This window comes from Thalassophryne amazonica, chromosome 22, assembly GCF_902500255.1.
Source record: "Thalassophryne amazonica chromosome 22, fThaAma1.1, whole genome shotgun sequence".
NCBI lineage: Eukaryota > Metazoa > Chordata > Actinopteri > Batrachoidiformes > Batrachoididae > Thalassophryne > Thalassophryne amazonica.
This window is the reverse complement of record NC_047124.1, coordinates 1452919-1469044: the sequence shown is the minus strand read 5'-3', so window position 1 is coordinate 1469044 and position 16126 is coordinate 1452919. Positions and strand designations below refer to the sequence as shown.

Here is a 16126-nt window from a genome sequence, read left to right as displayed (position 1 = left end):
TGTTCCTGGCTTCTAAGTGTTATATTTCAACTGCTTCTGTCTAAAGTCTATGGAAAAATGACTACATTCAGCACAAACTTTGATTTTATTTTTTTTTACATTCCAGAAAGTTCTAAAAGTTTCTTGAAATTTCTAGATAATTCTGGAAACTTCTAGAAAATTCTGGACAGTTCTAGTAGTTCAAGAATATTCTAGAAGACTACTCAGTAGTAGTGAAGGCGAATCGAGAATATTCTTGAAAACAGACAAATTTCAAAATATCATTGTCCTGATCACAGAAGCAAAGTTTCTGTGGAATAACAGCTATTTTCTATTTATTTAAGGCACAACAGGTTAGAAAAACACAGTGTACCCAGGAACAAAACAAAAATAAAAATTTGTTACATAGTGCTATCTGTCTCTAAGAGCAGGTGGGTGAGGTGGTCCAGTCCCAGAGCCTGATGGTCGTAGGTGCGGTGGACGTTTAAAGTCCCACCGTTCGCAGGACACCATGTATGAAGGGTGATGTCCATCTCCTTTACCTGTCCGCCACCTTCCCAACTCTAAAGAGGGCCACGTCCCCATTTGCTCCGGGGTTGACAGAGAGGTTTTCAGTCAATGTCCAAGTGGGATTTGAACCAGTAACCTTCTGCACCATAGTTGAACACTTTTACCAACTTTACCCGATTACCTCGTTACCTGCTTCACCTTTAAGAGTAGGTGTTACTTATCTAATTATTGGAGGGTTGGCTCTGATCATTGTTGGGCCTTTTGGAGCAGGTCTTACTTAGTCTTGGGTCCATTACCGGTCCGGTCCAACTGTCCTTGGGTCGCGTTTGAATTTGGACCAATTAAGTGTCAAGTTATTTATGATTAAACTGTTCTTTGGTTCCTGAACATCTATCTGAACAAACATCTTTGTGGAGGATGGATGGATCCACAGTTTTGGACTTGTGAAGACCTCTAATGTGGTTCGAAGCCCTGCTGTGTGTGTCTGGATCATTATCAGACACTTAAGACTCATCAGACAGCTTCCTCACACAGACATCTGTATCACTTTAAAACTACGTATATCAGCCAGTGTTTGATCGGAAATTAAACATAAAAAACTGTAAACTATTTTCCCTCCAGTGGGATAAGGCCTTGAACATGTTTTTGCTCCAGGCAACACAAAAATAATCATACTTAAACAAAAAAAAAAAAAAATCCACAATCTTAAAAACTCTGGTTACAAATCATTAAAAAAAATAATTGTGACATTTGACACAGAAATAAGAAGTTTCAGTTTGTCTCCACTAGGAGGCAGTATTGTCAATCAGCAGCACATCATTCAGAACTCTCAGAAGTTTGGAGAATTTCGATTCATTTTAAGAAATGATCATCTTCATTTGTTTCCTCAAACAACAGAAAAGTGAAATCTGATGAACTGACGACCACAAACGCCTCACAGACGCACAGTGACATCACAGCTTTAGTGCTTGCTGCAAATTTACATTTTTTTTTTCCTCTACAAGTCAGAAGCTCCGCCTCTGAATTAAACACTATCTTCACTGGAACATCATCTAAACCCGAGGTTCCAAACGGGTGGGCCGGGGGCCAGAATGTGAGAAACACGTCTGAATAATCATAATTTTAACTTTAAATCTCAGGACGCTGATTTAATCAGCATCGACCGCGACATTAAAGAAACAAAATAATCAGGGATTTTCTAAATAAAATGTTTTCCCCACATTTTCTTTTGCTCCTCTCTTTCTTGTGATATTTTGTTCTTTAATGAGTCACCAGGTCACTGAGGTTAAGGCCGCACCATGCGCTAAGAGCAAATAAACGCCTGCAGGTCGACGGATGCCATATGTTTGGGCTGAAATAGTTGCCATGGCGACTTCTTCACACTTTCAGGCTACTTTTACAATTTATTCCACCAAAAACAATCATCTTCAATTCATCTCTGTCTCAACTTTGCTTATTCCAACCAACCAACCTCCAGAAAACACCCAAAGGTCAAAGGTCACAGCTAACCAAACACGTCATCATCCAACAGTTTGCCACTTTCTTCTTCACTTGTCTTTTTCCACCTGCTACATCCCAACAAATGCACACTTTGTCCCCACATCACATAAAACTTACACTTTCAGTTCTCTGTACTTTCGTCCATCATGTCCAGATTCCTGCAACTTTGAGGAAGCAAAATTTAAAATGGATAAAAGAAAAAGATTTTATTATTTGCTGTTCGTGTCGGCTCCAGTTCAAAGGTCACTTTGCGTCTGGCCATATTCTCATTTTAAACAAAGCTACAATTACAACAATAAGGCAATAACTGGAATTAAGTGGAGAAGAAAGTCATACTTTTACTTTTTTTTTTGCCTGGATGTGGATATTGAAAGAAAAAATGCTTCAGAAAAAAGTAATTTATGGCCAATTTGTGATCAATGAAGATAGGCCACTTGAAGCCTGCAAAATAATTTATATGTTGTGTTTACTTTCTGCATTCAAAATTACCACTTAAAAATATATACAAATTAATTTTCTTGGAGTTCTGTCTTTTCTCAGCTGAATGTTGGTGAATTTGTGATATTTGGGACAAACGATTCCGTTTCTGTGTCAGCAGTCAGAAAACACCTCCAATATAAGACTTTAGAAATGAAAATGCTTCACCCTCATAAATTAAGACAAAAATATTTACAGTCCTTAAAAAAAAAAATAAAACTTGATGTTTGGCCTGAAGTCGTTCAAAAGTTTAAATTGGGAAAAAAAACAGACAGCAAGACAGAGAGAAGGAAGAACCGATGAACAGATGAATATGGCACAGTGAGTGTATCTTTGGTTTGTGCAGAGACACGGCAGAGCAGGCGACACGTCTCTAATCCAGGACAAGTCCACGTCCACCTGAGTCTGGTTCTTTCAAAGGTTTTCAGTCTTCATCTCTCCTTCAGTTGGTTCGATCCTTCGCTTTGTCTAAAATTTATGGAAACAGTCTCCTGCAGAAAGAGAAATACCCAGCTGTCCCTCTAGGGGGAGGTAGTCCTATTTAAAGGAGGCCATTTCTCTAAGAAGGCCCTCTGATGTCCAACAGCGCCTCCTGCAGTTTCCTGCGGTAAGTGTTGTAGCGGCGAATGACGGCCTCAGTCTGCTCCTGCTCCTCCTTCTCCAGGATCCGCAGAAAGTTACACAGCTCAGGGATGGAGAAGGCGTCCCACTGAGGACGGGGACAAGAGGGCCAACATGAGGACAAATGAGACAAGCAGGGGGAAAGAGGGGGGCAGGAACAAGGGCAGAAAAAAAAGAACAAATTAGAGACAAATAATTGGCGCCGTTATTGTCCAACCAGACAGACAGACAGACAGACAGACAAAAACATTTCCGCTGTGAACAAACACCGTCCAGGAGGACTTTACAAAAGGAGGACAGACGGGTTCGTGTCCTGCCGTTTATTCCAGACGAGTCGCATCCTGAGACCATCGGTCTGTAACATCTCCAGCACGTTCTGGGTCCAGCCGAGGCTTCAGAGTTGACTGATTTAAAAAGTCCCCTCCACATGGAGGAGTCCAGTTTGAAGGTGTCCTCGTTAAGTTTAATAATTAACAGGTTCAGCCGCGTGTGCGAACTTAAAGCTACAGGACTTACAGCCTTCATAACCACGCGTGTGTTAGCGTTTAATTACCTGCAGCAACGAATCGTCATGTTTTCATAAATTTACAATCAGCCATTCATATCCAGGAGGAGGCGGGCCCCTCACGGAGGCCACCATGTTGGTACAGTAGCCCAAAAGGGACATAATTACTGTCATTTGCATTTTGCCTAAAGACTGAAGAAAAAAAAAAAAAAAAAAAAAAAACACTGAGCGGCTGCTCCTCGATACGCTGAGAGACTGGTTGACTGGTTGCTAGCGCAGGCTAAGATGTTTTAGAACCCTAATGTTTGCATACTGATGATCACAAGAGAAGGTGAAGAAACATGAATCCCCGTCGCTGAGGAAACAAAAACATGAAGGGAAACAAAATCCTGACAGACGACTGCAGCATACAATCTGTGTCCTCACCACTCAATCTTACACACTGTAGCTTTAATTTCACACATTGCCAACGCTGTTTTTAGGAAACTCCACCGCAGGTTTTAATAGCACAGAAACTATTTACGAGCTCGCAAACGCGCTGCGCTCTGTACCGTTTCACAGCGTGTTTGTTCTCAAAGGCCTTAAAAGAGAGAGTTGGCATTTTAGAGGACAGAGGCGGCGTTACCATGACGTCACCGGTCTGCTGCTCCCTCAGGACCAAGCTGAGCGTGTCGGGGTCGGGTCCCGCCACCAGGCGCAGGAACAGCGGCTGCTCTCCCTCGGCCAGCTTACACACATACACTGCAGAAAACACACACACGTTACACACGGGCTGCGGTTCCTGGTCTAATGACTGGGCGCATAAAGAGACCTGGCAGAAGATGGAAGGATGAGAAGATGATGACGACGGCATGGTTTCTGGACAGATGTTTGAACCAGTCTGATAGCAATGTCAAATTTCTTTTTTTAAGGATTTTTATGAAGAAACATTCACAGTACTTTGTAACATTTGGTTATTTTTCACCTGGGCTGCAGAATCACTGGTGAAAATAACCAAAAGTATCACACAGACGTCGACTCTGAACAATAAAACTAATTTTTTTTAAATTATTTCTCAGTTCAACACAAAATATTAACATTACATATTAATTAGGGATGCAGCAGCATCTTCAATCTTCTACGAGTACTCGGTCTGGAACAAAGTACACATTGTACACGAGTACACATACATTTGTGTACTCGTTCATACCGAGTACTGATACAAATACTTAATACCATTATAATTTTATGATGACTTTGAAAACATGTTTTATTCATCAACTGTTTCTGCTCCCAATATCATTAGCTTTGTTTTCCTTTACAAACTGCACTGCAAACATTTCACTTAAATCATGTTACTTCACTTTTTGTCTCCAACAAATTGGCCTTTAACATCAACTGTGTATTTCTTAAACATGACGCTGGCAGACATCCGACTGAAATGGAACCTGTAAAATATACACCACCAGGAACTGAAGTGAACCTGTCCATCAATAATTTTTTTTACTTTTTATTAAATACATACTGGTAACATACACCAATACGTAGTACCATAAATGCTGTTTTTTTTCCTGAATGGGGAACACTTAAATATTGGGGAGCAATTGGCATCGAACACACACACACACACACACACACACACACACGTGTCTCCACACGGAGGCAAAGCTGAGTAATTTTAACATTATTTTACTTCATTTTTTTTCTTTGTGCATCATGTCTGTATCATCTGATGGTAACTGAGACATTAATGAATGAGTCACGATGTGACTCTTTCAACTTGGTGCAAAGAGCGGCCAGTGGGTGGGGGGGTTCCACTCGCAGCACCACAGACGGACACCCAGCAAACGGATCACTGAAGCAAACCGAGTCGGTCTCGCATCGGCCTGGACGGTCTCATGAAGTGCTGCAACTCAGCAGCCTGACATGGACGAGCTCCGGTGCGTAACGATAATCTGATCATCAAACAACTGTCGTGCAAAGTGCGGTGTTACAGATCAGAACTTTTCTTCAGCAACATGAAGGAATTAAAGTATTTCAAATGTTGTTTTCCAAACTTTATGTGGATAATTGTTTTCTTCAGGATGAATTCCACTGAAACAAAAAGGTAATTAGACTTTATTTACTCTACATGAAGACTGCAGCTTTCAGCCAATGTCGCCGTGTGCAAAACATATGAAAAAAGTGCCATAGTGTTCAAAACATAAAAAGTTGCAGCTTATAGGCCGGAAACTACAGAGCGTGTGCATGAAAATCCCCCACTGAGAGGTTGAGGTCACGCTGCTGTAAAGTGGTATCAGATCAAGAAGTATCAGACTTTTTATGAGTACAAGTAAATGAATACTGGTATCGGGCTCAGGTACATCCCTAATATGAATATTAGAGTTGGTAATTTTATATGTTAGATTACAGTATTTTTAGGTGTCCTGCAGATATTGGAGTTGGGCTCTCAATCTGCAGACCCAGGTTTGATTCCTGCTCTGTCACGATTAAATGATGACTATTCTTGCTTTCTGTTCCATGGTCACAGAAATTGTGCTGTTAAGATCACACTAAGTGTGCGATGCTTTATTTAATCAGTAGACGTCAGTGGTCGCTGTAAAATGAGGGGTCTCCTAATGAAGCTTCTGTTGAAGCCTTTGGCTGGGGAACTTGTTCTTTGTTGTGTAATGTTTGTTAACATGAATTAATCATGAAAACATCCATCTTCTGAGAGATGCTACGAGCACACACACGTCATCAGCGGCTTGGCAAGTACAGAACCTGACTAATAGAGGACACCTGCTGTCTGAACAGCTTGTCCACTTTTCCTGGGCAACTGTACACGTGCTGATATCAAACCCTGCCTACAATCCCTCCGGACCTCAACCAGAGGCTTCAAGTACTTGAATAGCTGCAGCCAAGACGTGACATTTCTTGTGGGTAAAACCACGACTGTGTTTTTGTAACACCGGTGCCATCAGACAGTTGTCTAGACGCCATCTTTTATTAGCGTGCCAAGACTCAAACTTCTCCACCAGTAATGAGGGAAAACCAGACAACAACAGTAACACAGACCCCCACAAAACTCTGTCTTCAAACAAAAATGTCCCACAGATTCATTAAATCTACAATTAAGTCTTAAATTTCTCATAAAATAAACTTCAGTCGGTCTTTTGCTGACAGATAATATCTGACACCCAGCAGCAGCTGCTGCTTCACACACTGCCGTGCATGTGTCTGTGTGTGCGCACGCCTTCCTGGTGAAGTGACCCGTGGCATCCGAAAACCAGCTCTGCGAGGGCGAGGCGCCCAGACTGGACGGTGAAGGCAGATCCACAGACTGAAAACAATCAACTCAACGGAAGTTTGACATTAAACGTATGAGTATTTGTGAAGCAGGATTTATGAACACACAGATTCTGGATCTAGTCTATAAAAATCGTGATCAGATTGATGTCAGCGCCTTCTGTCAGGCTGGTGTCACCAATCAAACAGTACCACCCCCCACCCCCCCCCACCCTGTCTTCACTGCACATGCGTCATTTCTGAGCGTCAGCAGCGATTCACTGACTCTTCACCTCGTTTCTGCTTCAAACTGCCTCCAGTCATCATCTGTCTCAGCCACAGATATCTGCAGCTTTTCTACTACAATCATTTCCACATAAATTCAGCATTATTTCATCATAAAAGAAGGAGGAAGCGATCAGAGTGCCACGGCAGCACGTCTGAGTCCGACTCTCTGAGTCTGACTGTCTTCACCCAAAGCCATCAAAGGGATTAATGTGATGATTAACCATCAGATGACAAAGTAAAACCTCTTAAATCTCAAGTCAGCTTTAAATTGAATTTTTTTTTTTTTAGGGGGGACCGTTCAGTCAGTGACACCGGTTTACGCCCTTCCTGACGTAATCCCACATTTACAGGGAGAAGTGGCACACGAGGTCTTGAACCCGGAACCTTCCCTTCTGGAAACAAACGTGCGCCACTTGTGCCACTGCACTGCCTGCGAAAGGCAAAGTGCATTATGGGAAATGTAGTTTGTTTAGGACTGCAGCCATCACTGCCCACAGTAACCTTGTGATGCAAATAGGGAGGTGATGGTCTAGTGGTTAAGCGTTGGGCTTGAGACTAGAAGATCCTTGGTTCAAATCCCAGCCTGACTGGAAAATCACTAAGGGCCCTTGGGCAAGGTCCTTAATCCCCTAGTTGCTCCCGGTGTGTAGTGAATTCCTTGTATGGCAGCAGCCTGACATCAGTGTGTGAATGTGTTTGTGTGAATGGGTGAATGCGAGGCATCATTGTAAAGCGCTTTGAGCATCATCCATTTACCATTTGTAAAAAAAAAACAAAAAAAACAAAAAACAAAACCACACCAAACAGCTGAAGCTGAGAGTGAGGGGAGCGACATGGAAGCAGTGACGGGGAGGTGACAGTCTCGAGGTAAAAGCAGTGGACTCGTTACCTGAGAGTCCCCTGTTTGATTCCCCATCAGACATGAAAATCACGTAGATCCTTTGGACAGTCCCCAACTTAACCCCCAAGCTGTTCCCAGCGTGCATGTGAGCATCGTACATGAAGACGTCAGTGTGTGAGTGTGAATGTGAGTCCTCACTGTAAAGCACCCCATGTAGTTGTATCAGTCTTGAAACAATGACATTTTTCTGATCTCAGGTTGTATCCGGCTTGAAAGTGAGAAACAGTTTAGCATCAACTATTGTAATAATTACAACAGTGGCTTTATGTGAAATTTCACCCCTCCCCCCCCCCCCCCCCCCCACCCCTCCCCCTTTAGTGTGATTGAGTTGCCTCAATGCACTTCACACAAGTCAAGTCTAACCTTACCAACCCCCAGAGCAAAGTGGTAAGAAAAAACTCCCTCTGAGGAAGAAACCTCAAGCAGACCAGACTCAAAGGGGTGACCCTCTGCTTGGGCCATGATACAGACACAAATTACAGAACAATTTACAAAATGAATATACAGGAAATGTTGCTGGCACACAGGACAGGAGGGTTACACAAACAGACACCACACCCATCTCTGGATGGAGCTGCACCTCAAACAGAGAGAAAAAACAGAATCAGGCATCAGAAAGACAAGAAATACAATAATTTATCAGCATTAAACAAGAAAAACAGAAGAAATACTAAGGTGATCGCCGGCCACGAGCCCTAAACTTCACTAAAAGACCCAGACTTTAGATAAAGTTGAGGCCGCGACACGCTCCATTTACTAACAAAATGAATTAAAAGAGTAAAAAGTGTAAAACAAAACTGTACCAGTATGCTGCCATACGAAGGGGAAAATAAGTGCATCTTAAGTCTGGACTTGAAAGTCTCCACAGAATCTGACTGTTTTATTGACGCAGGGAGATCATTCTACAGAACAGGGGCACAATAAGAGAAAGCTCTGTGACCCGCAGACTTCTTATTCACCTTAGGGACACAAAGTAGTCCTGCACCCTGAGAACGTACAGCCTGGGCCGGTACGCAAGGTTTAATTAGGTCAGCTAGGTAGGGAGGTGCCAGTCCATGAATAATTTTATAGGTTAGTAGCAGAACCTTAAAATCTGATCTCACTGGGACAGGAAGCCAGTGAAGAGATGAGAAGAGATAGACTAACATTTAGCAGTCAGTTTACACCCACTAGTGTTGTAACTGTTATAATACAGGCCACATTTCCTGAGCTGTTTGTCCCAGCGTGGTAATAATTGTGATTAAACTGAGGACTTTTACAGCAGCAGTTGTAATAATAATTATGTTGTGTGTGGATTTGACGGGTTAAATAAGTAACTGAAGTCACACAGTCAATCTTTTTCCCCAAATACTTCATCTGTAAAGAAACAAGAGCTTGCAGAAGGATGATTCTGATTTAACATCACACACTCAGTTTTATTTAGACATAACGCAACAACGTCTTTCATCCCGCTTCCTGCTTGTCAAGTATATGATCTTACCCTGCTCCTCCCTGCGATAGCGCTTGTACAGCGCATACTTGGCGGGGTTATCGGCTACCGTGAACTTGTTCAACAGGGCGACGATCACCTGCACAAACAAAAGCAGAAAACACTCAAACATGAGCACGCTACAATAACTGATCAAAATCTGCCAATACATCTGTAACAATTAGCTAGCCAGCTTAGCAAGCCATTGTAGCGAGGGGCGCTAGCTCAGTCAACAATTCAAATTTATTAATTTATATAGCGCCAATTCACGACAAAATCGTCTCAAGGCACTTCACACAAAAAACAATTAAAAAATTAAAAACACACACACAAAAAAAACGACCATAAAAGAATACAAGAATAAAAACACTTCATAATACTAATGATGAAACAGAGAAAACAAATGTCTTTAAACGTGACTTAAAATTCCACTGAATCATTCACAGGCAACAATCTAGAGTAAATTTTTGAAGTTGTTTGTGGCAGGATTTTCTTAAATTGAATCACGCAGGTCAAATGATTGATGACGTTCTGTGCTGGAAAGGTGCTTTTTGATTGACATAATTGGATTTCACTGATCATCTACCACATCATCTTAGAAGGCTGTGCTTCAAGATGTCGTATCGGTGCAATGTTTGGTGGAAGCTTTATGTAGTATGAATGAAACCGGTGCGGTGCTCACCTGCCTGACCGTGTGAACAGAGCTGATGTGGAGGGTGTTTGTAGCTCCTTTCGGGAGATAAAATGCCTCCTCCACCACGGCTCCCCCTCGAGCCCCTCGCACCGTCACTGGCCTCCTCAAATCCAACTGGACCTTGATGAAACCAGTATACACACCGGAGGCCCCCTACAGACAGAGAGGTGTAAAGAAACAATAAAAAACAAACAAACAAACAAAGCTAAAAGAGCAACATAATGTATTTTTTGTGTTAAATTATGGTATTTACCAAATGTAACCTGCTGTCTGAATTCAGAAACCCAGATTTACTTCCCCCCCTACAGGCTGACTGAGGATCAATCCAGTTCACCCAGTTATCCCAGCGTGTCTGTCAGGACAGATGGCACCAGCCCGAGACACAGCGTTTTAATCTTATTACTCCATCCGGGGCCTGGAGGCCTGAGACCTGCCACGGGGGCCAGTCAGAAACACAACTCTCTTGCTTGCCTCTACTGGTGGTTGGCTCTCACTGCGGTATTGTATCACTTCCTGTTCCGGAGCACAGCGGTGTTTTTCTGTATCTGTTAGCTGTTTAATCTGCGCAGTTAGATTAATCTAGTTATCTAGATTATGATTTGTTTCCCAGTGTAATCTTTACGTGCCTTAACTAAAGCACTCCTTCTGCTGAATCACCTCTAAATTATTTACACATTATTCACTTTGTGTGTTTTTAGGAATCCGCTAGCTTAGCGCAGCTACTAGCTCTTAGCCGGTTTAGCATGGCGGCTTCTCCTGTCGCTCCCGCACTTTTCTGCTCTGGGTGTGAAATGTTTAGTTATTCCTCGGCCTCCTTTAGCAGTAATGGTACTTGTAATAAGTGTAGCTTATTCGTAGCTTTGGAGGCCAGGCTGGGCGAATTAGAGACTCGGCTCCGCACCGTGGAAAATTCTACAGCTAGCCAGGCCCCTGTAGTCGGTGCGGACCAAGGTAGCTTAGCCGCCGTTAGTTTCCCTCTGGCAGATCCCGAGCAGCCGGGAAAGCAGGCCGACTGGGTGACTGTGAGGAGGAAGCGTAGCCCTAAACAGAAGCCCTGTGTACACCGCCAACCCATTCACATTTCTAACCGTTTTTCCCCACTCAGCGACACACCCGCCGAGGATCAAACTCTGGTTATTGGCGACTCTGTTTTGAGAAATGTGAAGTTAGCGACACCAGCAACCATAGTCAATTGTCTTCCGGGGGCCAGAGCAGGTGACACTGAAGGAAATTTGAAACTGTTGGCTAAAAATTCTTCAAAAATTCTTGAAAGGGTAGTTGTAAAACAGCTAACTGATCATCTGCAGAGGAATGGTCTATTTGAAGAGTTTCAGTCAGGTTTTAGAATTCATCATAGTACAGAAACAGCATTAGTGAAGGTTACAAATGATCTTCTTATGGCCTCGGACAGTGGACTCATCTCTGTGCTTGTTCTGTTAGACCTCAGTGCTGCTTTTGATACTGTTGACCATAAAATTTTATTACAGAGATTAGAGCATGCCATAGGTATTAAAGGCACTGCGCTGCGGTGGTTTGAATCATATTTGTCTAATAGATTACAATTTGTTCATGTAAATGGGGAATCTTCTTCACAGACTAAAGTTAATTATGGAGTTCCACAAGGTTCTGTGCTAGGACCAATTTTATTCACTTTATATATGCTTCCCTTAGGCAGTATTATTAGACGGTATTGCTTAAATTTTCATTGTTACGCAGATGATACCCAGCTTTATCTATCCATGAAGCCAGACAACACACACCAATTAGCTAAACTGCAGGATTGTCTTACAGACATAAAGACATGGATGACCTCTAATTTCCTGCTTTTAAACTCAGATAAAACTGAAGTTATTGTACTTGGCCCCACAAATCTTAGAAACATGGTGTCTAACCAGATCCTTACTGTGGATGGCATTACCCTGACCTCTAGTAATACTGTGAGAAATCTTGGAGTCATTTTTGATCAGGATATGTCATTCAAAGTGCATATTAAACAAATATGTAGGACTGCTTTTTTGCATTTACGCAATATCTCTAAAATCAGAAAGGTCTTGTCTCAGAGTGATGCTGAAAAACTAATTCATGCATTTATTTCCTCTAGGCTGGACTATTGTAATTCATTATTATCAGGTTGTCCTAAAAGTTCCCTAAAAAGCCTTCAGTTAATTCAAAATGCTGCAGCTAGAGTACTGACGGGGACTAGAAGGAGAGAGCATATCTCACCCATATTGGCCTCTCTTCATTGGCTTCCTGTTAATTCTAGAATAGAATTTAAAATTCTTCTTCTTACTTATAAGGTTTTGAATAATCAGGTCCCATCTTATCTTAGGGACCTCGTAGTACCATATCACCCCAATAGAGCGCTTCGCTCTCAGACTGCAGGCTTACTTGTAGTTCCTAGGGTTTGTAAGAGTAGAATGGGAGGCAGAGCCTTCAGCTTTCAGGCTCCTCTCCTGTGGAACCAGCTCCCAATTCAGATCAGGGAGACAGACACCCTCTCTACTTTTAAGATTAGGCTTAAAACTTTCCTTTTTGCTAAAGCTTATAGTTAGGGCTGGATCAGGTGACCCTGAACCATCCCTTAGTTATGCTGCTATAGACGTAGACTGCTGGGGGGTTCCCATGATGCACTGTTTCTTTCTCTTTTTGCTCTGTATGCACCACTCTGCATTTAATCATTAGTGATCGATCTCTGCTCCCCTCCACAGCATGTCTTTTTCCTGGTTCTCTCCCTCAGCCCCAACCAGTCCCAGCAGAAGACTGCCCCTCCCTGAGCCTGGTTCTGCTGGAGGTTTCTTCCTGTTAAAAGGGAGTTTTTCCTTCCCACTGTAGCCAAGTGCTTGCTCACAGGGGGTCGTTTTGACCGTTGGGGTTTTACATAATTATTGTATGGCCTTGCCTTACAATATAAAGCGCCTTGGGGCAACTGTTTGTTGTGATTTGGCGCTATATAAAAAAAAAAATTGATTGATTGATTGATTAAGGCTAAGCGTAAATTTGGTAAGATTGTAATTCACGTCGGCAGTAATGACACCCGGTTACGCCAATCGGAGGTCACTAAAATTAACATTAAATCGGTGTGTAACTTTGCAAAAACAATGTCGGACTCTGTAATTTTCTCTGGGCCCCTCCCCAATCGGACAGGGAGTGACATGTTTAGCCACATGTTCTCCTTGAATTGCTGGCTGTCTGAGTGGTGTCCAAAAAATGAGGTGGGCTTCATAGATAATTGGCAAAGCTTCTGGGGAAAACCTGGTCTTGTTAGGAGAGACGGCATCCATCCCACTTTGGATGGAGCAGCTCTCATTTCTAGAAATCTGGCCAGTTTTCTTAAATCCTCCAAACCGTGACTACCCAGGGTTGGGACCAGGAAGCAGAGTTGTAGTCTTACACACCTCTCTGCAGCTTCTCTCCCCCTGCCATCCCCTCATTACCCCATCCCCGTAGAGACGGTGCCTGCTCCCAGACCACCAATAACCAGCAAAAATCTATTTAAGCATAAAAATTCAAAAAGAAAAAATAATATAGCACCTTCAACTGCACCACAGACTAAAACAGTTAATGTGGTCTATTAAACATTAGGTCTCTCTCTTCTAAGTCCCTGTTAGTAAATGATATAATAATTGATCAACATATTGATTTATTCTGCCTTACAGAAACCTGGTTACAGCAGGATGAATATGTTAGTTTAAATGAGTCAACACCCCCGAGTCACACTAACTGTCAGAATGCTCGTAGCACGGGCCGAGGAGGAGGATTAGCAGCAATCTTCCATTCCAGCTTATTAATTAATCAAAAACACAGACAGAGCTTTAATTCATTTGAAAGCTTGACTCTTAGTCTTGTCCATCCAAATTGGAAGTCCCAAAAAACAGTTTTATTTGTTATCTATCGTCCTCCTGGTCGTTACTTTGAGTTTCTCTGTGAATTTTCAGACCTTTTGTCTGACTTAGTGCTTAGCTTAGATAAGATAATTATACTGGGCGATTTTAACATCCACACAGATGCTGAGAATGACAGCCTCAACACTGCATTTAATCTATTATTAGACTTGACTGGCTTTGCTCAAAATGTAAATGAGTCCACCCACCACTTTAACCATACCTTAGATCTTGTTCTGACTTATGGTATGGAAATTGAAGACTTAACAGTATTCCCTGAAAACTCCCTTCTGTCTGATCATTTCTTAATAACATTTACATTTACTCTGATGGACTACCCAGCAGTGGGGAATAAGTTTCATTACACTAGAAGTCTTTCAGAAAGCACTGTAACTAGGTTTAAGGATATGATTCCTTCTTTATGTTCTCTAATGCCATATACCAACACAGTGCAGAGCAGCTACCTAAACTCTGTAAGTGAGATAGAGTATCTCGTCAATAGTTTTACATCCTCATTGAAGACAACTTTGGATGCTGTAGCTCCTCTGAAAAAGAGAGCTTTAAATCAGAAGTGCCTGACTCTGTGGTATAACTCACAAACCCGCAGCTTAAAGCAGATAACCCGTAAGTTGGAGAGGAAATGGCGTCTCACTAATTTAGAAGATCTTCACTTAGCCTGGAAAAAGAGTCTGTTGCTCTATAAAAAAAGCCCTCCGTAAAGCTAGGACATCTTACTACTCATCACTAATTGAAGAAAATAAGAACAACCCCAGGTTTCTTTTCAGCACTGTAGCCAGGTTGACAAAGAGTCAGAGTTCTATTGAGCCGAGTATTCCTTTAACTAGTAATGACTTTAAGACTTTTTTTGCTAATAACATTTTAACTACTAGAGAAAAAATTACTCATAACCATCCCAAAGACGTATCGTTATCTTTGGCTTTCAGTGATGCCGGTATTTGGTTAGACTCTTTCTCTCAGATTGTTCTGTCTGAGTTATTTTCATTAGTTACTTCATCCAAACCATCAACATGTCTATTAGACCCCATTCCTACCAGGCGCTTTATATTGTAAGGCAAAGCCATACAATAATTACGGAAAAACCCCAACGGTCAAAACGACCCCCTGTGAGCAAGCACTTGGCGACAGTGGGAAGGAAAAACTCCCTTTTAACAGGAAGAAACCTCCAGCAGAACCAGGCTCAGGGAGGGGCAGTCTTCTGCTGGGACTGGTTGGGGCTGAGGGAGAGAACCAGGAAAAAGACATGCTGTGGAGGGGAGCAGAGATCAATCACTAATGATTAAATGCAGTGGTGCATACAGAGCAAAAGAGAAAGAAACACTCAGTGCATCATGGGAACCCCCCAGCAGTCTAAGTCTATAGCAGCATAACTAAGGGATGGTTCAGGGTCACCTGATCCAGCCCTAACTATAAGCTTTAGCAGAAAGGAAAGTTTTAAGCCTAATCTTAAAAGTAGAGAGGGTGTCTGTCTCCCTGATCTGAATTGGGAGCTGGTTCCACAGGAGAGGAGCCTGAAAGCTGAAGGCTCTGCCTCCCATTCTACTCTTAAAAACCCTAGGAACTACAAGTAAGCCTGCAGTCTGAGAGCGAAGCGCTCTATTGGGGTGATATGGTACTATGAGGTCCCTAAGATAAGATGAGACCTGATTATTCAAAACCTTATAAGTAAGAAGAAGAATTTTAAATTCTATTCTAGAATTATCAGGAAGCCAATGAAGAGAAGCCAATATGGGTGAGATATGCTCTCTCCTTCTAGTCCCCGTCAGTACTCTAGCTGCAGCATTTTGAATTAACTGAAGGCTTTTCAGGGAACTTTTAGGACAACCTGATAATAATGAATTACAATAGTCCAGCCTAGAGGAAATAAATGCATGAATTAGTTTTTCAGCATCACTCTGAGACAAGACCTTTCTGATTTTAGAGATATTGCGTAAATGCAAAAAAGCAGTCCTACATATTTGTTTAATATAAGCTTTGAATGACATATCCTGATCAAAAATGACTCCAAGATTTCTCACAGTATTACTAGAGGTCAGGG

The 16126-nt window shown here is 42.2% G+C and overlaps 1 protein-coding gene across 1 annotated transcript in view; it reads right to left on the bottom strand.

Annotated features, from left to right (window-relative positions):
* Positions 1–1480: 1480 nt before the first annotated feature.
* rassf3 (Ras association domain family member 3) overlaps positions 1481–16126 on the bottom strand; it is a 49104-nt gene continuing 34458 nt past the window's right edge. Inside the window, exons 3-6 of the mRNA XM_034163173.1 lie at positions 10178–10342; positions 9508–9595; positions 4218–4333; positions 1481–3175 (exon numbers count right to left, since the gene is read on the bottom strand). Coding sequence (XP_034019064.1) covers positions 3026–3175; positions 4218–4333; positions 9508–9595; positions 10178–10342 — 519 coding nt within the window. The 3' untranslated portion in view covers positions 1481–3025. The remainder of the gene's footprint in view (positions 3176–4217; positions 4334–9507; positions 9596–10177; positions 10343–16126) is intronic.